Source organism: Myiozetetes cayanensis, unplaced genomic scaffold (assembly GCF_022539395.1).
Source record: "Myiozetetes cayanensis isolate MyiCay16 unplaced genomic scaffold, myiCay2020 scf28, whole genome shotgun sequence".
In the NCBI taxonomy this organism is placed as follows: domain Eukaryota; kingdom Metazoa; phylum Chordata; class Aves; order Passeriformes; family Tyrannidae; genus Myiozetetes; species Myiozetetes cayanensis.
Genome location: NW_026087499.1, coordinates 1,290,319 through 1,307,447, shown reverse-complemented (window position 1 = coordinate 1,307,447; position 17,129 = coordinate 1,290,319). Strand labels below are relative to the sequence as shown.

Here is a 17,129-nt window from a genome sequence, read left to right as displayed (position 1 = left end):
ACACTGCTGGACACGCAGAGATAATGGAGCAGCTCCACATGGATCCCCCTCAGCCAACCTTCCCTAATTTTAATTAAGGGATATTAATCCGAATATTCTGTGACCTGGGCGCGTCCCCAGGAACATGGAATGTGCCATGGAGTGCCTTGGGAAACTTTCCCTCTTAATCAGAGGCCCTCTCTGTGTTTGGTGTCCCTGCCTGTGACACGGGGTCAGAACTAGGTGGTCTCTGAGGCCCCTCCCAACCAGAACCATTCCAGGATTTTGGGAGTCAGGCATAAGTGTTCCCGAGTTCACCCTTGCAGTGACCTTTCTTGGCTCTGAATTCCCGAGGAATTGGCTGCTCGGGCATGCTGCTATTTTTGTCTGGCACTGAGGGAGCTGGGGTTGGATGTTCCCGAGCTCTGGATCCTCTGCTGTGGAAAACAGCATTGCAAGGGCTCCTGATGCACACAGAACTGGTGGGGAAATTCAGTGGCAATCCTGAATATCTTTGCCTTCACTGAAATCTGCCTCATGCCCATTGACCACAGGGAAAGCAGCTGTAAAAACTACTCAAATAAAAGAGAATAACTTCGAATTTATGTACCAGGTTTTTATTTATTCTTGAGCATTAAAAGTTTCTGAAGTTCAGCATAACTCTGACACAGGTTTATACATCGGTGCAGCTCGCACAGAACATGTCACAACATCCTCCAAGGACAGTAAGGAATTCCCATTTTCCCCTGGTAAAAGGGTACCCAAGAGTAAATACAATTTATACACCCGCCTTTCACGAAAGACTTTGATAAACATTCCTTGTAATCTCGGCAGCTCGGCTGTAACTTTCTCTCCTATAAGGACATAAAAACGAGCTTCAGCCTTTACAAAAGGCACACACACACACACATCCTGAACCTCACAAACAGCCCTGGTCTGTGAGCAAGACATTCCGAGGAATTTCCTCTACATCGTTTGGGTTGTGGTTTAACCATTTCCAGAGCACGCCCAGCACAGACTATAAATGTTATAGAACCCCTGATGGCACCGTGGGAAGGGCAGATTCCCAAATGTGTCCAATGAGCTGCTCTGAGATCCCCCCAGCTCCAGCCACACTCAGGTGTGGATACCCCGGGACACTCAGAGGAAAAGGCTCCTCCTGAACGGACACTTTTGGGAATTCTGTCCTGCCCACCTCAGCTTTCCCAGCAGGTGTACACGGACAACCTCACAGAGGTTAAGAACAGCCGTCGTTCCTCTCCGAACGACCCTTCCCAGCCCTCCCAGCAGGAGGATACAGCTCACATTCCCTCGGAACAACTTTCTCTCCACGCGGTGGGATCATCCCGGTCCTTCTGGAAGAAGGGAAGCAACTCATCCAAGCAGAGCAACGCTCTGCAAAAGGGAAACATTCTTCCCTACTCGTGAGAGGAGTGGGGGGACTTGTCCAGCAAGTCAGGGGCTCCTCTGGAATACCAGCAAATGTCCAGGGATCATGGAAGTGGGATGGTGAACTGCCAAGGCCTCCGGAGGCTGCGGGAGGGAGTGGATGCTGTGGGTTTGGCAGGGGGAGAACCGGAGTCCTCAGGTGCTGGTTGTGATCCCTGGAAGGGGTAGCTGGGCTCCATCCGTGTTTCCGTGCCGGTGGAACGGGGATTGCGGGGCTGCTCCGAGGCTCTGGGTGCGATGATCCTGCCGAGGATCGGGCCGGGCGCTGGGAGGGCAGAAGGGAAGGGTTACACTCCGGCTGGAGCGTTGCCTGGCGAGCAGGGCACGGGGTGTGCTGGGGGTACTCACCTCGCCCGTGTTTCGGGGGGCTCACAGCCATCCCCTGGACGTCTCCTTTCCCCAGCTGGGGGTCGGGCTGGTGCCTCTGCCCCCCTTCTCCAGGAGCAGTTCCAGCGGCCCCAGGCTGCTGTAAATCCCGTGCCCAGGCGGCTCCCGAGCTGTAACACAGAAGGGGAAGGGGCCGTGAGCAGTGGGGCTCCCCCTCCCCAGCTCCTACCCCCGACCGGGGCCGGCCCTGCTCGCTCGGAGATACTCACTCTGTGCTTCCCTGGGCTCTGGAATTCCCGGGAAGAGCGCTCCGGGTGCCGCCGTCCCGAGCGCTGCCGGGCTCGGGGTGGAGCGGGGAGCGGCATCTCCCCTATTTATACGCGGGGCCCGCATACAAATGTCTGGGGCCGCAGCGACTCGGAGGTTCCCACAGTCCGCAGCCAATCCCCGCGCGGCCGGGACAATGGGAAAGCATCCATTACAGCGTGGCAAATCGACTGTGAATCGCCTGGGGATAATACCCTGCTCCCAGAGGAGCAGGTGGGCTGGGGAGCGTGGGACACAATGGGGATTGGCACCGCGGCGCTGCGGAGGGAACGTGGGAAAGCGTTCGCCGGCATTATCACCCAGCTCCTGCCCGGTGCTGGGAACGGCGGCACCGCGCTGCCGATTCCCAGGCTGTGCTGAAACTAAGCACCGAAAACTGATCCCAGGAGGAGATAATGCTCTGTGCCCAAAGGAGAGGCTGAAAGGGAAAAGATGCAGAATTAGAGGGACTAAAGCCTTTCACTGACATTAAACCGTGCTTATATGAATACAGTACCAGATAATTTTCAGGCAACAAGAGACTAAAATTGAGGGAAGAACCCTTCAAGCAGTTGGTGCAAAGCAGTTAGCCTGAAATATTTTCCTCTCCATTGTTTAAAGCCCCTCTATAAGTTATATCAAGAGCTCTTCCTTGCTTTTGTTCGGGTAATCTGGGCTTTCCTACAGCAGCCCGTGACATGTAATGATCAGGATGCCTTTCCTAAACATGTCCTGTTTCATTTCATGCCACTTTGTAAATGCCTCACTGTTCCCTTGGTCCTGAGTCTCCAACTAAATATATTTCCCCTCTACAGACAGCTGAGATGGAGTGAAAAGTCGATTCTTGTCCCTTGCTTTGCTGTATTCTCCCCTTGCAGAATGTGACCCAGGTGTGAGGCCACCCTGTGCCCCTGTTCAGTCCTGGCCCTGCTCATCTCTGTGCCACGTGTGCTCAGGCAGGGAAGGGGAAAGGACCAGGCAGGGTCCTGGACTGAAGCTCCCTTTTTGAGATACTTTTTTCCCAGGTTAAGGTGCCTGCTCAGGTCTGCTGCCTCCTCCCAGCACAACCCAGTACAAAGCCAGTCACCTTCCAGATCTGTCAGCCAGGTATATGAGGCCTCATGTAGCTTTTGAATGCCTGTTTCTTACCACTACAACACTGATGAAAACTCTACTCATTTCCTATGTCAAAAAAACAGAAGGGAACCCTCTCATTTCCCTGCCAGCCACAGTCAGCCTGTTCCACCTGCCTTCAGCATCCTCTGGACAACCCAGACTGTGTCTGTGGGTACATGGACAGAAAGGTGTTCCAGCACTCAGAGGGTTGTTGAATAAAAAGATACAGTCCTGCAAAGGATGATCCTGTGACTAATTATCAACCTGAAGCTTTTAAAGGCCCTTTTTACTGCCTGGATTCTAATGGAGTTCCATGGGTCAGCTGTTCTCCCTTCCCAGCCCAACAGCGTTTCAGGTGGATCACTTAGGGTACAGCAATTTAAATTCTCACTGGTTGTCAATCAACTGTAATCGAACAAGGACTCTGAGTACCAATTCAAAATGAGTTCTTTCAATTACTTTGTCAGCTTGTAGTCAGCATTATTCCTCGGAGCCAGGGCAATCCCTGCCTGTTCTTGAGCTGTTGCTGGAGCTGGGAGCGCATCCAGGGCCTTCTGGATCCCTCCCGGGGCCACGTGGGCTGGAAGGGCCAGCAGGTCCCGCACGCACCGTCTGGGAAGGAGGGAGGCTCTGACCCAATTTTCAGCGCTGGAAATACGGAACGAGCGGTTTTAAATAAAGCCACGCCGTCCCCAGCACAATGCCGCGGCCTCCAAAGGGCTCCAGCAGCTCCGGTGATTAAAGCCTGATCCCTGGCGCGCAGGGCCGGGCAGATGGTGCCGCGGGCTGTCCCGGGCCCTCCAGGCACACGCCTTTTGTCCGCAGTTTAACTCCCTCAATGGGCGACGTGGGAAACGCCGGGAGCTGTGGGCTCTCCCCATCTGATGGGGATGGGGCACCAGGCACACACAGCACAGCCCAGCTTCTCCCTCTCTCTGTCCCTTGGAAAGGCACCACTGATCTTCCATCCCCGCCATGCCTGCCTCACCTTCCCTCTGAGAGGAGGTGAGAGGAACAGATATTCCCCCTTTGGTTCGGTTGGTAAGACCTGAAAACTCAATGGCAATGATATTTCCCGACTGAGGCTTCAGAATAATGACTTATCCAGACTGAGGCTGTCCCTACGGGATATTCCTTATGGGGCTGGGTGCAGTAGGCACTTCCTGCAAGGATTTCAGGAAGAATTATGCTGTGCTGCAGTCCAGTTTTGTTAAAAGTCTGTGACCAGTTTGCTCAGTTTGGGCTTTTTTAAAAATTCATCTCTTACTGCAACAGTCTGTCCCACTGGAACATGTTGGGGGTCCAAACCCTGGTCACTGTGCTCCACTTCCATGGGAAGAGTTTGTGGCTCTCGGACTGTCTGGGGCTGGCTCAGAAACAGGGTTGTTATCCCTGTTTGGGGAATGAAGGATTAAAAGAGACAAATCCTCAAAACTCCCAAACATGGAGTTGAGTGAGGAATGTGACACAATAATTCCCTTCTCAGGAGGGTGGTGTGAGATCGGGAGCTGCTCCTGAGAGGGGACAGCAAAGCCCTGAGCCTGTGGTGGGATTGCTGTGAGCTGAGGAACAACCATCCCAAACCTGTCCTCGTAGGCTGGTGTCCGTGGCAGTCCATAAATCCAAGCAGCTGGAGGTGCCCCAGCCTGAGGAGTTGGTACTGGGCCTTTCTGCTCCTGGTCTTGGGGCAGTGATTTCCACCCAGGTGCAGATTGCTGCACACACTCTGCACAGAAGCTGCTCCTGGTTTAACACCAACTGGCAGCTTTCTTAGCCCTTCTGATCCACAGCTTTCCGTGGAGGCAAACCCAGCATGTTGCAATGCAGCAACAGGTCTGGAGGGAGGAGAACTGTCAGGAGAGAGGACAGAAACCCACAATTTCACTGTCTATGTTATGCAGATTTGAAAAGCAGCGTCCTGCACCTCCGTGGCTGTGCGTCCAGCTTGTACCAATTTCAGGGCATTTTTATTTTAGACCATTTCCTACATTCATGTCAGCCTGTCTCCCAGATGCTATTGACGGTGTTTTTAAAGAAATAATTACGATTTTTACTTTTTTTTTTTTTCCCCCTCTCTGCCTTCCTTAAATGGTTTAAAATCTTTCTGACAGCCCCTCTCAAGACACCTATTTAGTGTCAAAGAGCATAACATTCCCAAGTTTTAAAAGAGTCCTCGAATAATACTGATCGATCAATGTGCTCCTTGGGAAAATAGCTCTCCAGATGGTCCATCGGGACAGGAATTGCCGGTCGGCACAATGAGGAGCCAGAGAGCGGCACTAATGCGGGCTGTTGTGAGGCACACGCTGCCTTTGTGCCCCTCTGAATGCCCCAAATGGGGAAGAAAGTGTGGGAAACTCCGAGAAACTCAGGCCCACACTCTGAGGTTAATAGGGGCTTTGTCAGGAGAGTATTCCTGAGCTGTGGGATCAGCATAATAAACAACATCTCCCCTAAGGGTGGGAATGTGTTGGAGCAGGGGAGGGTCGCCCCAGGGGACGGGGAGGGAGGGATAAGAAGCTTTGAGTTCAATTATGAGAAGTGATAATAATTAATAAATTGTAAACATACCCTTTGCCGGGCTGGGGCTGGGGTCTGGCTTTTAGCTCGAGGGGTAATTGGTGAATTAAGGCCCAGAGGGGCAAGTCTGTGGCTGATGAAAAGCAGAAGGGGAGCGTTTGCAGCGGGGTGGATCTGATTCCCTGGAGCAAAGGGAGCCTTTCCGGAGGGGTTTGGTCCCATCCTGCTGCCCAGGAGGAAGCACTGGCTGTTCCTCTCCCTCCCACCGTGTTGAACACCCTGCAGTGGTGCTGTGGGGGGACACCCACACCGCGTTTGGGGGCAATCCCATCCCCACAGGGGCAGCAGCCTCTCCGTGCCACGTGTGACTCTGCTCCCAGTGGGGCACAGTCAGGATGGGGTGGGCTTTGGGGCACATGGCATTCCAGCTGAGTCTGAACGCGCCCAAACCGCCCTAATTAGGCTTGATTTAAAAACCCCCAGGCATGTACAACAGCTGGAGTTTTGCTGGGATTCAGAACGTTGTACTAATTGACAACGACAAGTTGAGCACAGCGAGGCAAAGTGACTTTTTCAAGCTTGCTAAGCAACCACAAAATCTAAAAATATCTCTTCTGAATTATTTAGCACTTCATTAGGAAGCAGAAATTACCTGCAGCATTGGTAGAGACCTGTACCAAAGCCTACCTGGCAGAGAGGTGAGGAGCACTCAACCAGCTTGTGCTTTCAGGGCAAAGGAACAACCAAAATGACCCCTGAGCCGTGATGAGGCAGAGCAGCACGTTCCTCACCCAGCTGTCTGGCTTTTTGGGGGGCTTGCTGTGTTGATAAGAGAGGGTTTCATCACAAGCCAAACAAGGACTGGCCAGGCACAGCCAGCAGGGCTGGGATGAGTTTGATTGTGTCACCTTAGCAGATCTGAGGCTGCTCCCGGCTTCACTGAGCAGCTTTGACAGGATCAGGTGTTCATTGTTTCCTTTTATTTAGGAAAAAACCCTTATTCTAGAAATGAAGCTTTTCAAGGGCACCTCTCCCAGGGAATCTGAGGAGGGCTGAGTTGTTGAGCAGTGGTGTTTCATGCTGGTCCTGTATCTCTGTACAAATGAGAAGGTTCCCTGTCCTGTACCCAAATCAGTGTGTTACTGTGGCTAGAGAATAGTTTTGTGAACTGATTATTTGTGCAGATTTACTCTACTTCGAAGAGAAGGGAAAATAAGAGGAAATACTTTAGGAGAGGAAACGCTTTTCAGCCTCTGCTGTCTAATTATGGAGACTTCCAGCCCCATGTGGGCATATTTCCCTTCAGTGAAGGGAACAATTCTGCTATTGCCTGGCAGAATTAGTGTCATCAAATTAAAAGACAACAAAAAGTAGTTCACCCCAGTGCAGGTGGCTCAAAGAAGGCAAGTTCCCCAAGAAGGGGCAAGTGCCAAACTCTTTGGAAGTTACTGGGAGATTTCCCTGATGCTCCCTCATAAACGGGCAGAAAGTACAAGACTGAGCTCAGCTTGGTGGGCAAATTAATGGGGGAGGTGAAGTGGCTGTGAAATTAGGGATTTGTTTAAGGCTGAATGGGTTGTTGTCAAGTCTGAAAGGTTGACACCTCTCAGCACCTCACTGCAGCTTCACCTCCATTTTGATTTTTGATAATTTTCCCAGAGGTTGCTGCTCTACAGGATCTGAAATCCTGCTCTGCCAAAGGGATTTCACAGAGATAAAGCACTGTGACACCTCCTGATGGCTTCCCCACTGCAGGAGAGTCTGCATGCACCCAGTCCAGCAGGATTAACCATTTGAATCATTTCAAACCAAAGGATTAATGACTAAAACCATTTTTATTGTATGGCACAGTGAAGACACACAAGTTGGACATCACACAGGATGAATACATTACAACTTTATAAAAGCTATTTAAGCTCCTTAGCATGTTCAGGGAATGATTACAAAGTACTTATTGCCTCCCTTCCTCCCCCTTTTCCTCAAGGTATAGCTCAGGTATTTCCTTTACAAAAGGCATCAATTATCCCTCGACTGAGAGCAGCACAAAGTGACATGAAGAGAATTTTCCCCAGAGCTACCTGTGATCAGCACAGCTCTGTGAGGACACTAAAAATAGCAGAGGAGCTTCAGAAGAGCCAGCATTTCTCAATAACATCTTTCACTCAAAAGGTAAAGGCTCAGTCCTCTCTTTATGACACAAAATACATTCTCCAAAGGGCTCCTTCTTGAGGAAGGTCAGTACATTACCAGGAGACAATGGAGCACTTGAACCAGTGACCCTGGGAGTCAGCAGAAGGATTTCCACTGACAGCCACAGGCTCGGCAGCCTCTGATGGAAACCGAGGGCATTTGCTCTGAAATCACCACAGAACCTGGTCCTGTCTTTGGCCAGGAGCCACCAATAAAAGCAACAAATTTGCTGCAAGGAACACCCACAGTCCTTCACTATGAAGGGAAACCACCCAGCGACCCTCATTTCTGGTGACAGAAAAACAATAACAGCCCCCTCCCACCTTTGGAAAGCAACGTTTCCTACTTTAAAGAGGAACTAACAAACCACAGGTCCCTCTAGTTTTTGTAGCAAAGCATGGGAACAGAGTTCAGCAGGTCTACCAGGGCCTCCAGAGGGTGGGAGCGGCAGCCAGGCTCTTCTGGGCAGGCAGTTTTCTGGGAAGCACGCAGGGAGACAGGGGGGAGCTGCGCAGGGCAGGGGGGTACGAGGTGTCTGAGCCCAGCTGGGCTCTGCAGAAGTGCTTGATGAGCTGGACCTGGGTCTCCTTCTTGGGCTCGTAGTAGGACAGAAAGTGCATGGCCTCCTTGAGGCACCGCAGGTACCCGCTGTTAAAGTCCTGCTCGGGGCTCTTGTGGGTGAATGCTGGAAGAGGAGGAAAGAATAAACACAGTGGGTTAAGATTACAACCAAAAACACGGGACACTGGTGATCTGAGCAGTGGGTTTCTTTCAGGAGCCCACGAGCCCTGCTCGTGTGCCTGGAGCTGGGGTGTCCCAGCCCTGGGGGGCAGGGCCAGGTGTGCAGTACCTGCTCTGCACTCACTTTGCTCCTGCAGCTGGCTCTGCTGCTTCAGGTAGCTCACAGCCACTTCCAGGATGTCGGCTTTCTCCAGCTTGGAGTTGGGCTGATGCCTCTGGAACTCCTTCTCCAGGAGCAGTTTCAGCTGCTCGATGCTGCTGTTGATCCGGTCCCGGCGCATTTTCTCCACCACCGGCTTCCTCAGCTGGGGAAGATGGAGCACATCCTCAGGGATTTCGTGAGGCCTGACCCCCTTTCCCCCCGATGCCCTGATACTCGTGTTCAAAGATGCTTTCATTTCGTAGAAGAGCTGTGAGATGCTGCCCACCCATTCCCTACTCTATTTAATTTTAAAAAATCATTATAATCTCCTTTATCTCTCTTTAACCTACTTGCCTTCCCCCAGACCACTTTCTCCCCCTTATCCCATCTATTCTCATGTCCTGTTTATTTGCTAGGGGCAAGCCAGCCTTTCCAGTCCTCTCAAGGGCTCCACTTACTTTATTCTTTTCCTTTGGCAGCAGTTTCTCCTCCATGTGGATCATGAGGGTGTTGCTGGGAGCCATCCCGGGAGCTCTCAGCTGGGCACAGACCCCGCTCAGCTGCCGTGCTGATGCTTTGGCAGCTCCCAAGTGCCTGTATTTATAGCAGGGAGCCGGGGCAGATACGTGAGTGTGGGGATGGCCGGTGTTTCCCACAGCCCTGCAGCCAATCCAGGCAGGCAGCGGGACAATGGGGGAAGCATCCATTAGTGCACGGTACATTGGCTGCCAATGCCCCGGGGAGAATAACCTTCTGCCCACGCTGCTGGTGGAGTGTGCGGCGTGGGGAGCTGGGAAAGCACCGACCCTCCAGCTGGTCGGGGATCAGCGGCATTCCCGAGGCCCCGCATGTGCCGGCAGTGGGGAAGGCGGGAAAGGGCCACGAGGAGGCCTGGTGGGGATAAAATCAACATCACCAAGGGCATCCCTGCCCTTCCCAGAGCGGGGGCTTTGCAGCTGGAGCGTGTGTGTGGGGTGTGTCCATACAGCACGGCAATGGGGGACCCAAAGCGTGACCAGTGTGCAGCCCCAGGGTTGTTTGCAGCGCATTTTCAAAGCTGTGGAGAAGTGACAGTCAGGGTGCTGGGGTGTTGGATGGATGGGATGAATAATGGGAAGCAGTGGGAATAGTAACCTCAGTCTCGCTCTTCCCCTGAACACAGCGGGCTCTGTGAGTGTTCCCACTGCCCCCAGTAAGGAAGCAGATCTGGGCCATGCCTACCACCCCACAGCTCTTGCTTTTCCCTTTCCCCCTCTCTCTCTTTCATACAGACATTTATGGGGATGATGGTTAAGATGGGCTGAGGAATAGCACCAAGTTCAGCCTGGAATCCTGGGAAGTCTTGGGAAGCCAGAGGTGTGTCATAAATGGGATTCAGCAGCTGAGGCCCATCTTTGGCCCTCAGTGAGGTTGTGCTTCTTGCCTGAGGTTCCTGCTGTGCCCTGTTCTGCCCTTGGACCTGCTGCAGTGCTGAACATCAGATCTCAGAGACCAGTCTCTGCCTCCCTGTGTAAACCTTCCTGTGTCATTCCCACTCCGTTTCCTAATGTGGAAAATGGGGACAGAGCTGCTTGCTTGCATTGGCATGGAGATGTCGGTATGAATTAGGCAAACACTTCTTTTGTGATAGAGGCAAGGAAAGAATGAAGCTGTGAGGGCACTGGAGGTCAGTTCTGATTTTGTCTTATGAGAGAAAGCTCTGCCTGGATACGGTCCTTGAGGCAGCACTGAAAATAACCCAGAACCTACCTGGGAAAAGCTGTGCTGCACCTGCCATCTGTGGGTCCAGCCCCAGGCAGAGGTGTGTGCTCCTCCTGCTCCTCCTGCTCCCAGCACGGAGCGTGGCCGAGTTTCTGGGCACGGAAAGGGAGGAGGGAAGTGTGCAGGGAGGTAAGAAAGCCCAAGAGTTTCTTCCTTGGAAATCCTGCAGTGAAGCCCGAGGGTAATGGGCAGTTGACAGGAAGGAGGGAGGTGTCACTGGAAGAGCCAGGGATTCATTGTGCTGACCTGAATGGGCTCAGCGCTTTGTGAAGGGCAGATGTTGTCCTTGGAGCCCTTTATTCCCTGTGTTGTGGGAAAGCCAGGAGACAAGACATCTCATGAACACTTTGAAGCAGCCAAAGGATTATGACACAAAATAAGACACAGCTCAGAGACCATGCCCCAGCTCCTCCAGCTCTAATGAGGTGTTGCCTGTTTCCCTGAGCTCCTTGGCTGGCCTTCCTCCAGGAGCTGGTATCCCACGTTATCCTTTTCCTGGCAGGGGAGGAATGCTGGCCAGGAGCTGACAGGTAGGCACGGACCAAGCTGGTTGAAGAGACTCTTCAGTGTCAAACCCCATCTTTTTCCCAGCTCCTGAGAAGCAGCCCTGACCTTTATTGCTGTTAGAACTGATAGCCAGATGGTCTTTTGGGAGTTGGATTCTTTCCCTTTAAATCATTCAGGCTCAAGCACCGTCACTAATGTCGGGAGTAGTTGCAAGGCACACTTCTATTGTCCCAGCAAGAAGTGTTATCAATGGGGGAAGAGTATGGGAAAGGCAGAGAAATCCAAACCCACACAGCCTGGCGCTAATGACTGCTTTGTGGAGCTGCTGCTGCCGGAGCACCACGGACTCTGTGGCTTCTTCACCCAGGAAGGCTCAAACGCGCCTCTTTCTCCATCCAGGGGCTTCTCCCAGATCTGTGTGTACCAGGAGAAAGGGGCAAGGGGCAGGGACAGTGGGTCACACCCAGGGGTGGCTCCAGGAGCTGAGCTGAGCTGCAGCACGGGCTGTCCCGGGGCTGCTGGTTTGCTCCCCTGGGCCTCAGTTTGCTCTCCTGGGACATGGGAGAACTTTTCCATAGAGCCCTGTTGGGATTGGGAGCTGCCCCGCGCCTGTGGTGGGAGGCAGGGACAGGGCTGAAGTGGCCCTTGTTCTTCTCTGGCATCACCTGGGGACAGTGCTGGGCACCCTGGAATGAAGAGCAGGGCTGGGCACTGCTCCTTGGCACTGCAAGTGCTCAGGTGGCCCCTTCTCCCTGTCTTGCAGAGGAGTTTCTTTGTTCCCCTCCTGTTGGGAACATTGCTGGGAAGGCCTTTTTCCCCAGGGAAACGGAAGGGTTGTTAGGATCAAGCCAGCTCTGCTCTCACTTGAAGGGTCATGTGCTGGTGGCAGCAGCACTGGGGGGGAACAGCAGCAAAGAGAGCACCTGCCAGGTACCCAGGTACACACACCTGAGTGGGAATTGTTATCTTTGGATGCCTGAAGAACTATTGGTTCTCTGTGTCACTGCTGGGTGGACCTGTCCCAATGTTTAAGACTCCTGGATTTCAGCAGCACAAATCCCTGCAGCATTACCACATCCCTTCATCATCCTCACGCTCTTCCAGCTTGCTCTGTGGAGGTTCTTGGCTAAGGTGTGAAAAGAGAGGGCACTGCCTGTTTGAGTGACCCCTAATGATCCTCTGATCGTTTTTAATTTAGGAGCCAGTGCTTCCTTTGGTGTGGCAGGTGAAGATCCCTCTCCAGCCCCCCAGGTGCACCCAACCCTGCCTCCCATGCTCTGCTCAGGGTCCTTCAGTGACGTGACATCCTACACACTGAACAGTTTAAAAATTGTTTGCCTGGAAGGCAATATATAAAGAAATTATCATGTAAAACTTGCTATTCAGGATTGGCTTCTGTTCCCACAAGACAAGCATAACTCTGTGTGTGAACTGACAGAGTGGGAGTGCAGGGAAATCTGCCCTTCCAGGGGAAAAGGTTATGTTGTTATTGCTCCCATTGTGTAAAATATTCCATTAAATGTCATTAGCATGGCATTATCTTGCCTCCTTTAGACACCAGAACCCCCTCAAAAAGGGGTCTTAATACTGTAAAGTACATTCTTCACAGGTTTAACCTTTTTTAATTAGTTTTTCTTCAGATCCAGAATATTTAATATGCTGCCATTCCCAGGTGCATGGGTGAGGGAAAGAGGACTTTGATCATTAAGAAACATCTGAGACAATTTGATCTGCATTTTTTGGGCTGTTGGAGGCAAAAGCAATTTCTATAGCTGCTTGTGTGGTGACCCCCAAATAGTCATGCACCAATGGCATAGTCCTTCTACAGTGAGTATCACAAATAATTAAAAATTAAGGAGAATTTATTATTTTTCTGCCCAGCTGAAATTCCCACAAGTCACCTCTCGGCACATTCAAGAGCGCACAAGAGGGATTTATTATTTCCTGGTATATTGACTCTGAAAGGTCTGGGGATTACAGCTGCTTTGCACATGAATAGCTGGAGTGTGTTGTACAAAAGGCACGGTCTGTGGGATAATGGGGTTGGATGTGGGAAAGCGCTGACCCTGGGGGAGAGCAGGCTGGTGCCTGATGGCAGGAATCAATTATGGCTCAAAGGAACACATTGCCCCGGGAGCAGGCTTGGCGGGAGCCACCGTGTTCTGTGTTTACCACCCTCCTGCTCGGGACCCAGATAACAAACCACGGGGTACATCCTGCCCTCCTGCCCTGCCCGGGGCTCACTGATGGTTTGGGAATGGCGCTGTTCCCCACCCCGGGAGCGGGGCTGGCACCCAGCAGGGATCTCACACGTGCTGCCAGATGGGTGTGAGGCTCCTCTCCAGCACCTCAGACCCCACTGGGAGCAAACGCTCCCCAAAGCCCCCCAGAATTCCCCATCAGTCACCTCCTGTGCCCTGGCCAGGGGGGGAACAGCCTGTCCCTGACAATGCCGTGCAGGGAGCAAACAGAGGCTGCAGGGTTCATGCACTTCCCGCATTGTTTTGGGTGGGATTTTTGGAAGACGGTGGCATTCAGCTCTTACAATGGGCTCTGCACCTCCGGGTGTCTGGCACTGCTGCCAGCCTTCCAAATGTCAAATCTGGGCTTTGAGGAGCCAAGAAATGGGCTGAGTGTCATAGGAATTGAACAAAAACATTTGGTGTTTCTAATAAAAAAATAAAAGAATTTTGATGGGAGGGGGTTTACTCACCTTTTGATTATTTTAGTGAGTATTTTGGCTTTGGATCGACATCATTAACTTTCTGTCTTTATGGAATTATGAGGCTTGGATGTGAAGTCCTGCTGAAGGCCATAAGTATTTTGAACCTCCTGATAAAAGTCACAAGACTGAGCAAGCAATGCTGCCAAGCTTTTGGCAAGGAGCAGGAATCCTGCAGGGAGGATATTTCAGAGGAGCAGGTTGAGAACTGGGAATGTGGCTCCTGAGGCCTGGCCCCAGCAACCACTTGCTGCCATTGACAGGATGGGAATGGTGTGTCCGTGCCAGAGGGGAGGGCAGCACCTCTCCCCGTGCAGGAGCAGCAATTAATCCCATCTGCATGTGGCAGATATTTCATCACTCAGACTCCAGCCAGGGCAGGGTTTGGGGTTGGGGGGGGGATAACAGGCACAGGCTTCCCGGGTGTCCCCTGAGCCTCTCTGATTGTCCCTGACTGAAGTTTGTGACCTGAAGCTGACCCTCCCTTATGCCCCAGTGGATTTCTCCCCATCCCTGGAGCTCAGCCTGAGTTTTGGGGTGAGTTTTGGGCTGTAAGCTCCTGCTTGGCAGCCGTCAGTCCCCACCTGCAGAGCACATGGACCTGTGCTTGGGGACAGTGTCCTGGGGCTGTGGCAGGTCCTGCCCTGCCAGGCAGGTGGGTTTGGAAGGCCTGAGGAGCTCCTTTGCCATGCTCAGCTGGCAGCAGAATGAAGAGCTGGTGTCTGGTAAAAGCAGGCACCCGCCCTGGGGACAGGAGCAGAGCTCCAGGAGGAGGGAAAGCTGGTTCTGAGCCAGGCAAGGGACGGGCAGAGGGGCACACACAGGAGCTGCCAGGCCCTGGTTCTCACAGGGCAGGGTTGGGAGCCCTCATCACCACCCACAGGGCAAGGCATGCTGTCACATTCCCTTATGAACTCAGGAGGCCTTGTAGTTCAGGGCACACTGCATCCCCTCCTCCAGGGAGCTCCCAGTCCAGCATAACCACAACTGCTGGGAGCAGAATTCCATGGTGCTGACAGACAGAGCTGCTCCGATGGACTGTCCTGACCTGCAGGAGCACAAATAAATTAAAACTGAGTTTACTCGCTAGAGAGAAGTTATTTTCTGTTAAACACATCATTAAGTATTTCCTGATCAAGGATTTGAGAGCATCTTCCTTTCAAGCCATTTCATGGGCTTAAAGAAATTATACTAAATAACATTTTCAAACCTCACTGCTGAACCCGAGGGCAAAGAACTTTGGTGTCTGTTTATCGAGGTGGTGTGTGGCTGTGAGTGTGGTCCAGGCTGGTATCCCAAATTCTCCCAACAGGCAAGGGGGCTGGCTCCTTTCAGAGATCCAAAGCTAATTAAAACAAAAGTGGGTGCTGAGCACCTTTGCAAACCAGATGTCTCAAATAGGCACTTGAGAAGCCCCACGACCTGTAGGCTGCTTGAAATCCTGAAACCTTGGTTTTCCTCCTCTCTGCCTCATTTTCCTGCCTTTGTAAAACATTGCTAATAATACATCCTCATCTCGCCGAGGAGGTCTCTGAGAATTCATTAGCTGGCATTTGTAAAGCACTTTGAAAATGCAAAGCCAGTGCATTATTCCTACTCTTCTGGATGCTTTCCATGTTATTAAAATCAGGATTTCAGAAAGGCTTATCGGGGATCAAAACAGCATCCCAAACTTGAAAGGAAGCACGACTGTTAAACCATCAACTGTCGCCTCCCCCTCCAGCCAGATGTTAAGCCCCAAAGAACTGAAGTGGCACAAGGAATTACTTTCCCAAGTTCCCCCAGCTGGGCTGACAGGCCTTGATCAATGGTTTTCTCCACGGTGAGGGCTATGCAGATGGTGTGCCCAGAGCAAGGTTTCTGTGCAGCACAAAGGGAAGTCAAACACCATTTCTAATTCAGCTTGTAGCATGGCACACTTCCTTTATCCTCCTCCTGAATGCCCTGAATGGGAGAGCAGTGTGGGAAACTGGAGGGAACTCCACACTCACCGCGTCCCCCGGGCTGGGAGACACCCCTGTCCCCAAAGCACATCTGCCTGTGACAGCCAGGGGGGAGAGGAGTGACAGATCGAAAAATCAGATTATGAAACCTGCACGGAGGGAAAGCAAACCCTGAGGAAGAGGGAAAAAGGGAAGGAAGATGTGCAGGCAGACAGAAATTGCACCAGCCAAGGAACAGGGAAGGGGTAGGGGGGAATGCAGGGGAAAGGCAAGGAGGAAGAGCAGGGAAGGGTAGGAAAGAAACGACATGGAAGGGAGCTGCAGAGCAGACTCTTGCCCATCCACCGCTCAGGCCAAAGGCAAATGTCCCACTGAAGGTGGCACAGGTGGTTTAGATCTGCTCTGAGGCGTCTGAGCCACATCCTGTGTTTGCTTCTTCAACTCCTTGCTTTGTTCAGTATATCCTGGGATTCCTATGGACCATGAGGGACCCACATGGAGCTGAGGGAGCTGGGCCTGGCTTTTAAGGAAATTAAACCAGGTTTTATCCCAGCAATACTAGGGGGAAGCTCTTCTTTTCATTAATACTCCTAAACTACTCTGTGTTGCTTGGGTGAAAGAAATGGGAAACAACAGAGCCGGGTCTGGTCTTGGTATTTGGCAGGAGAAAATTCAGCCTCTGACTTCGCCTGCTGGGTTTTGATAAATCTGCTGTAGGTGTAGAGGTGATTTGTATTTACAAGTTTACAGAGATCAGGAGGCACAAAAGCTGCAGGGCAAAGCTTGGAGCCCAAATTCTCTGTTGGCCTCAGTGGGGATCCCAGCTTGGGATTGGCCCCATTTTATTTTCAGCTCCAGGACTGTAGGACCCATCGACAACTAAATATCCTATATTTTGTCTTTCCCATTCCCAGTTCATCTCTGTCCCTGCTCCCAAACCTTTCACCTCTCCATGCTTACCAACACAAGGCCGTGGAAGTTGGCGCACTCCGGAGTTTCCCACAGCATTCCCCGAGTGCGTTCCCTCCCGTCACAAAGGAAGTGTGCCCGACTACAAACCCCATTAGCAACGGGGCTTGGCTCTGCTTTGTGTGCAGTGGGAAATGCTGCTCCCAAAAGGCCATCTGGGCAGCACAGCCCACAGGAAGCACTGGGAGCATCTTTGAGAGACTTGGGAAAGCAGCAGCATCTTTAAGTCTTCCTCAAGGGATAACATCTGGCAGGGATCCTGGGGGAAGGCTAATTGCTGATGCCCTATTTCCAGTATTTTGGGATCCTGCTGAGTTTTCTGTGCAATACTGTGTGTAGGAGGTGTGTAAGTCCAAATTCATTCTCCTTAATGCAAAGTCCATGGATTCTGAAAACTTTATAATAGGGAGGAATTTTTCTTATCACTTTCTTTAGGATTTCCAACCAAAGCAGGGCA

At 52.0% G+C, this 17,129-nt stretch overlaps 1 protein-coding gene across 2 annotated transcripts; it reads right to left on the bottom strand.

Annotated features, from left to right (window-relative positions):
- Positions 1 to 7,516: 7,516 nt before the first annotated feature.
- Positions 7,517 to 9,319, bottom strand: LOC126643765 (transcription factor HES-5-like). Of its 2 annotated transcripts, none has more exons than XM_050322385.1 (3): positions 9,229 to 9,319; positions 8,738 to 8,933; positions 7,517 to 8,572 (listed from the first exon to the last, which is right to left on the bottom strand). In XM_050322385.1, exons 1-3 carry the CDS (start codon positions 9,292 to 9,294, stop codon positions 8,307 to 8,309), a joined length of 528 nt encoding a protein of 175 aa, XP_050178342.1. In that variant the 5' UTR covers positions 9,295 to 9,319; the 3' UTR covers positions 7,517 to 8,306. The 2 variants fall into 2 exon arrangements, with proteins under 2 accessions (XP_050178342.1, XP_050178343.1); XM_050322386.1 differs by having other exon boundaries at positions 8,753 to 8,933.
- Between the last annotated feature and the right edge of the window lie 7,810 nt (positions 9,320 to 17,129).

Coding starts and splice junctions, on each gene's coding strand:
- LOC126643765 (XM_050322385.1), bottom strand. CDS start 9,294: ATGGCTCCCAGCAACACCCTCATGATCCACATGGAGGAGAAACTGCTG. Junction 8,934..9,228: donor TGCCAAAGGAAAAGAATAAA/GTAAGTGGAGCC, acceptor CATCTTCCCCAG/CTGAGGAAGCCGGTGGTGGA. Junction 8,573..8,737: donor GCAAAGTGAGTGCAGAGCAG/GTACTGCACACC, acceptor CTCCTCTTCCAG/CATTCACCCACAAGAGCCCC.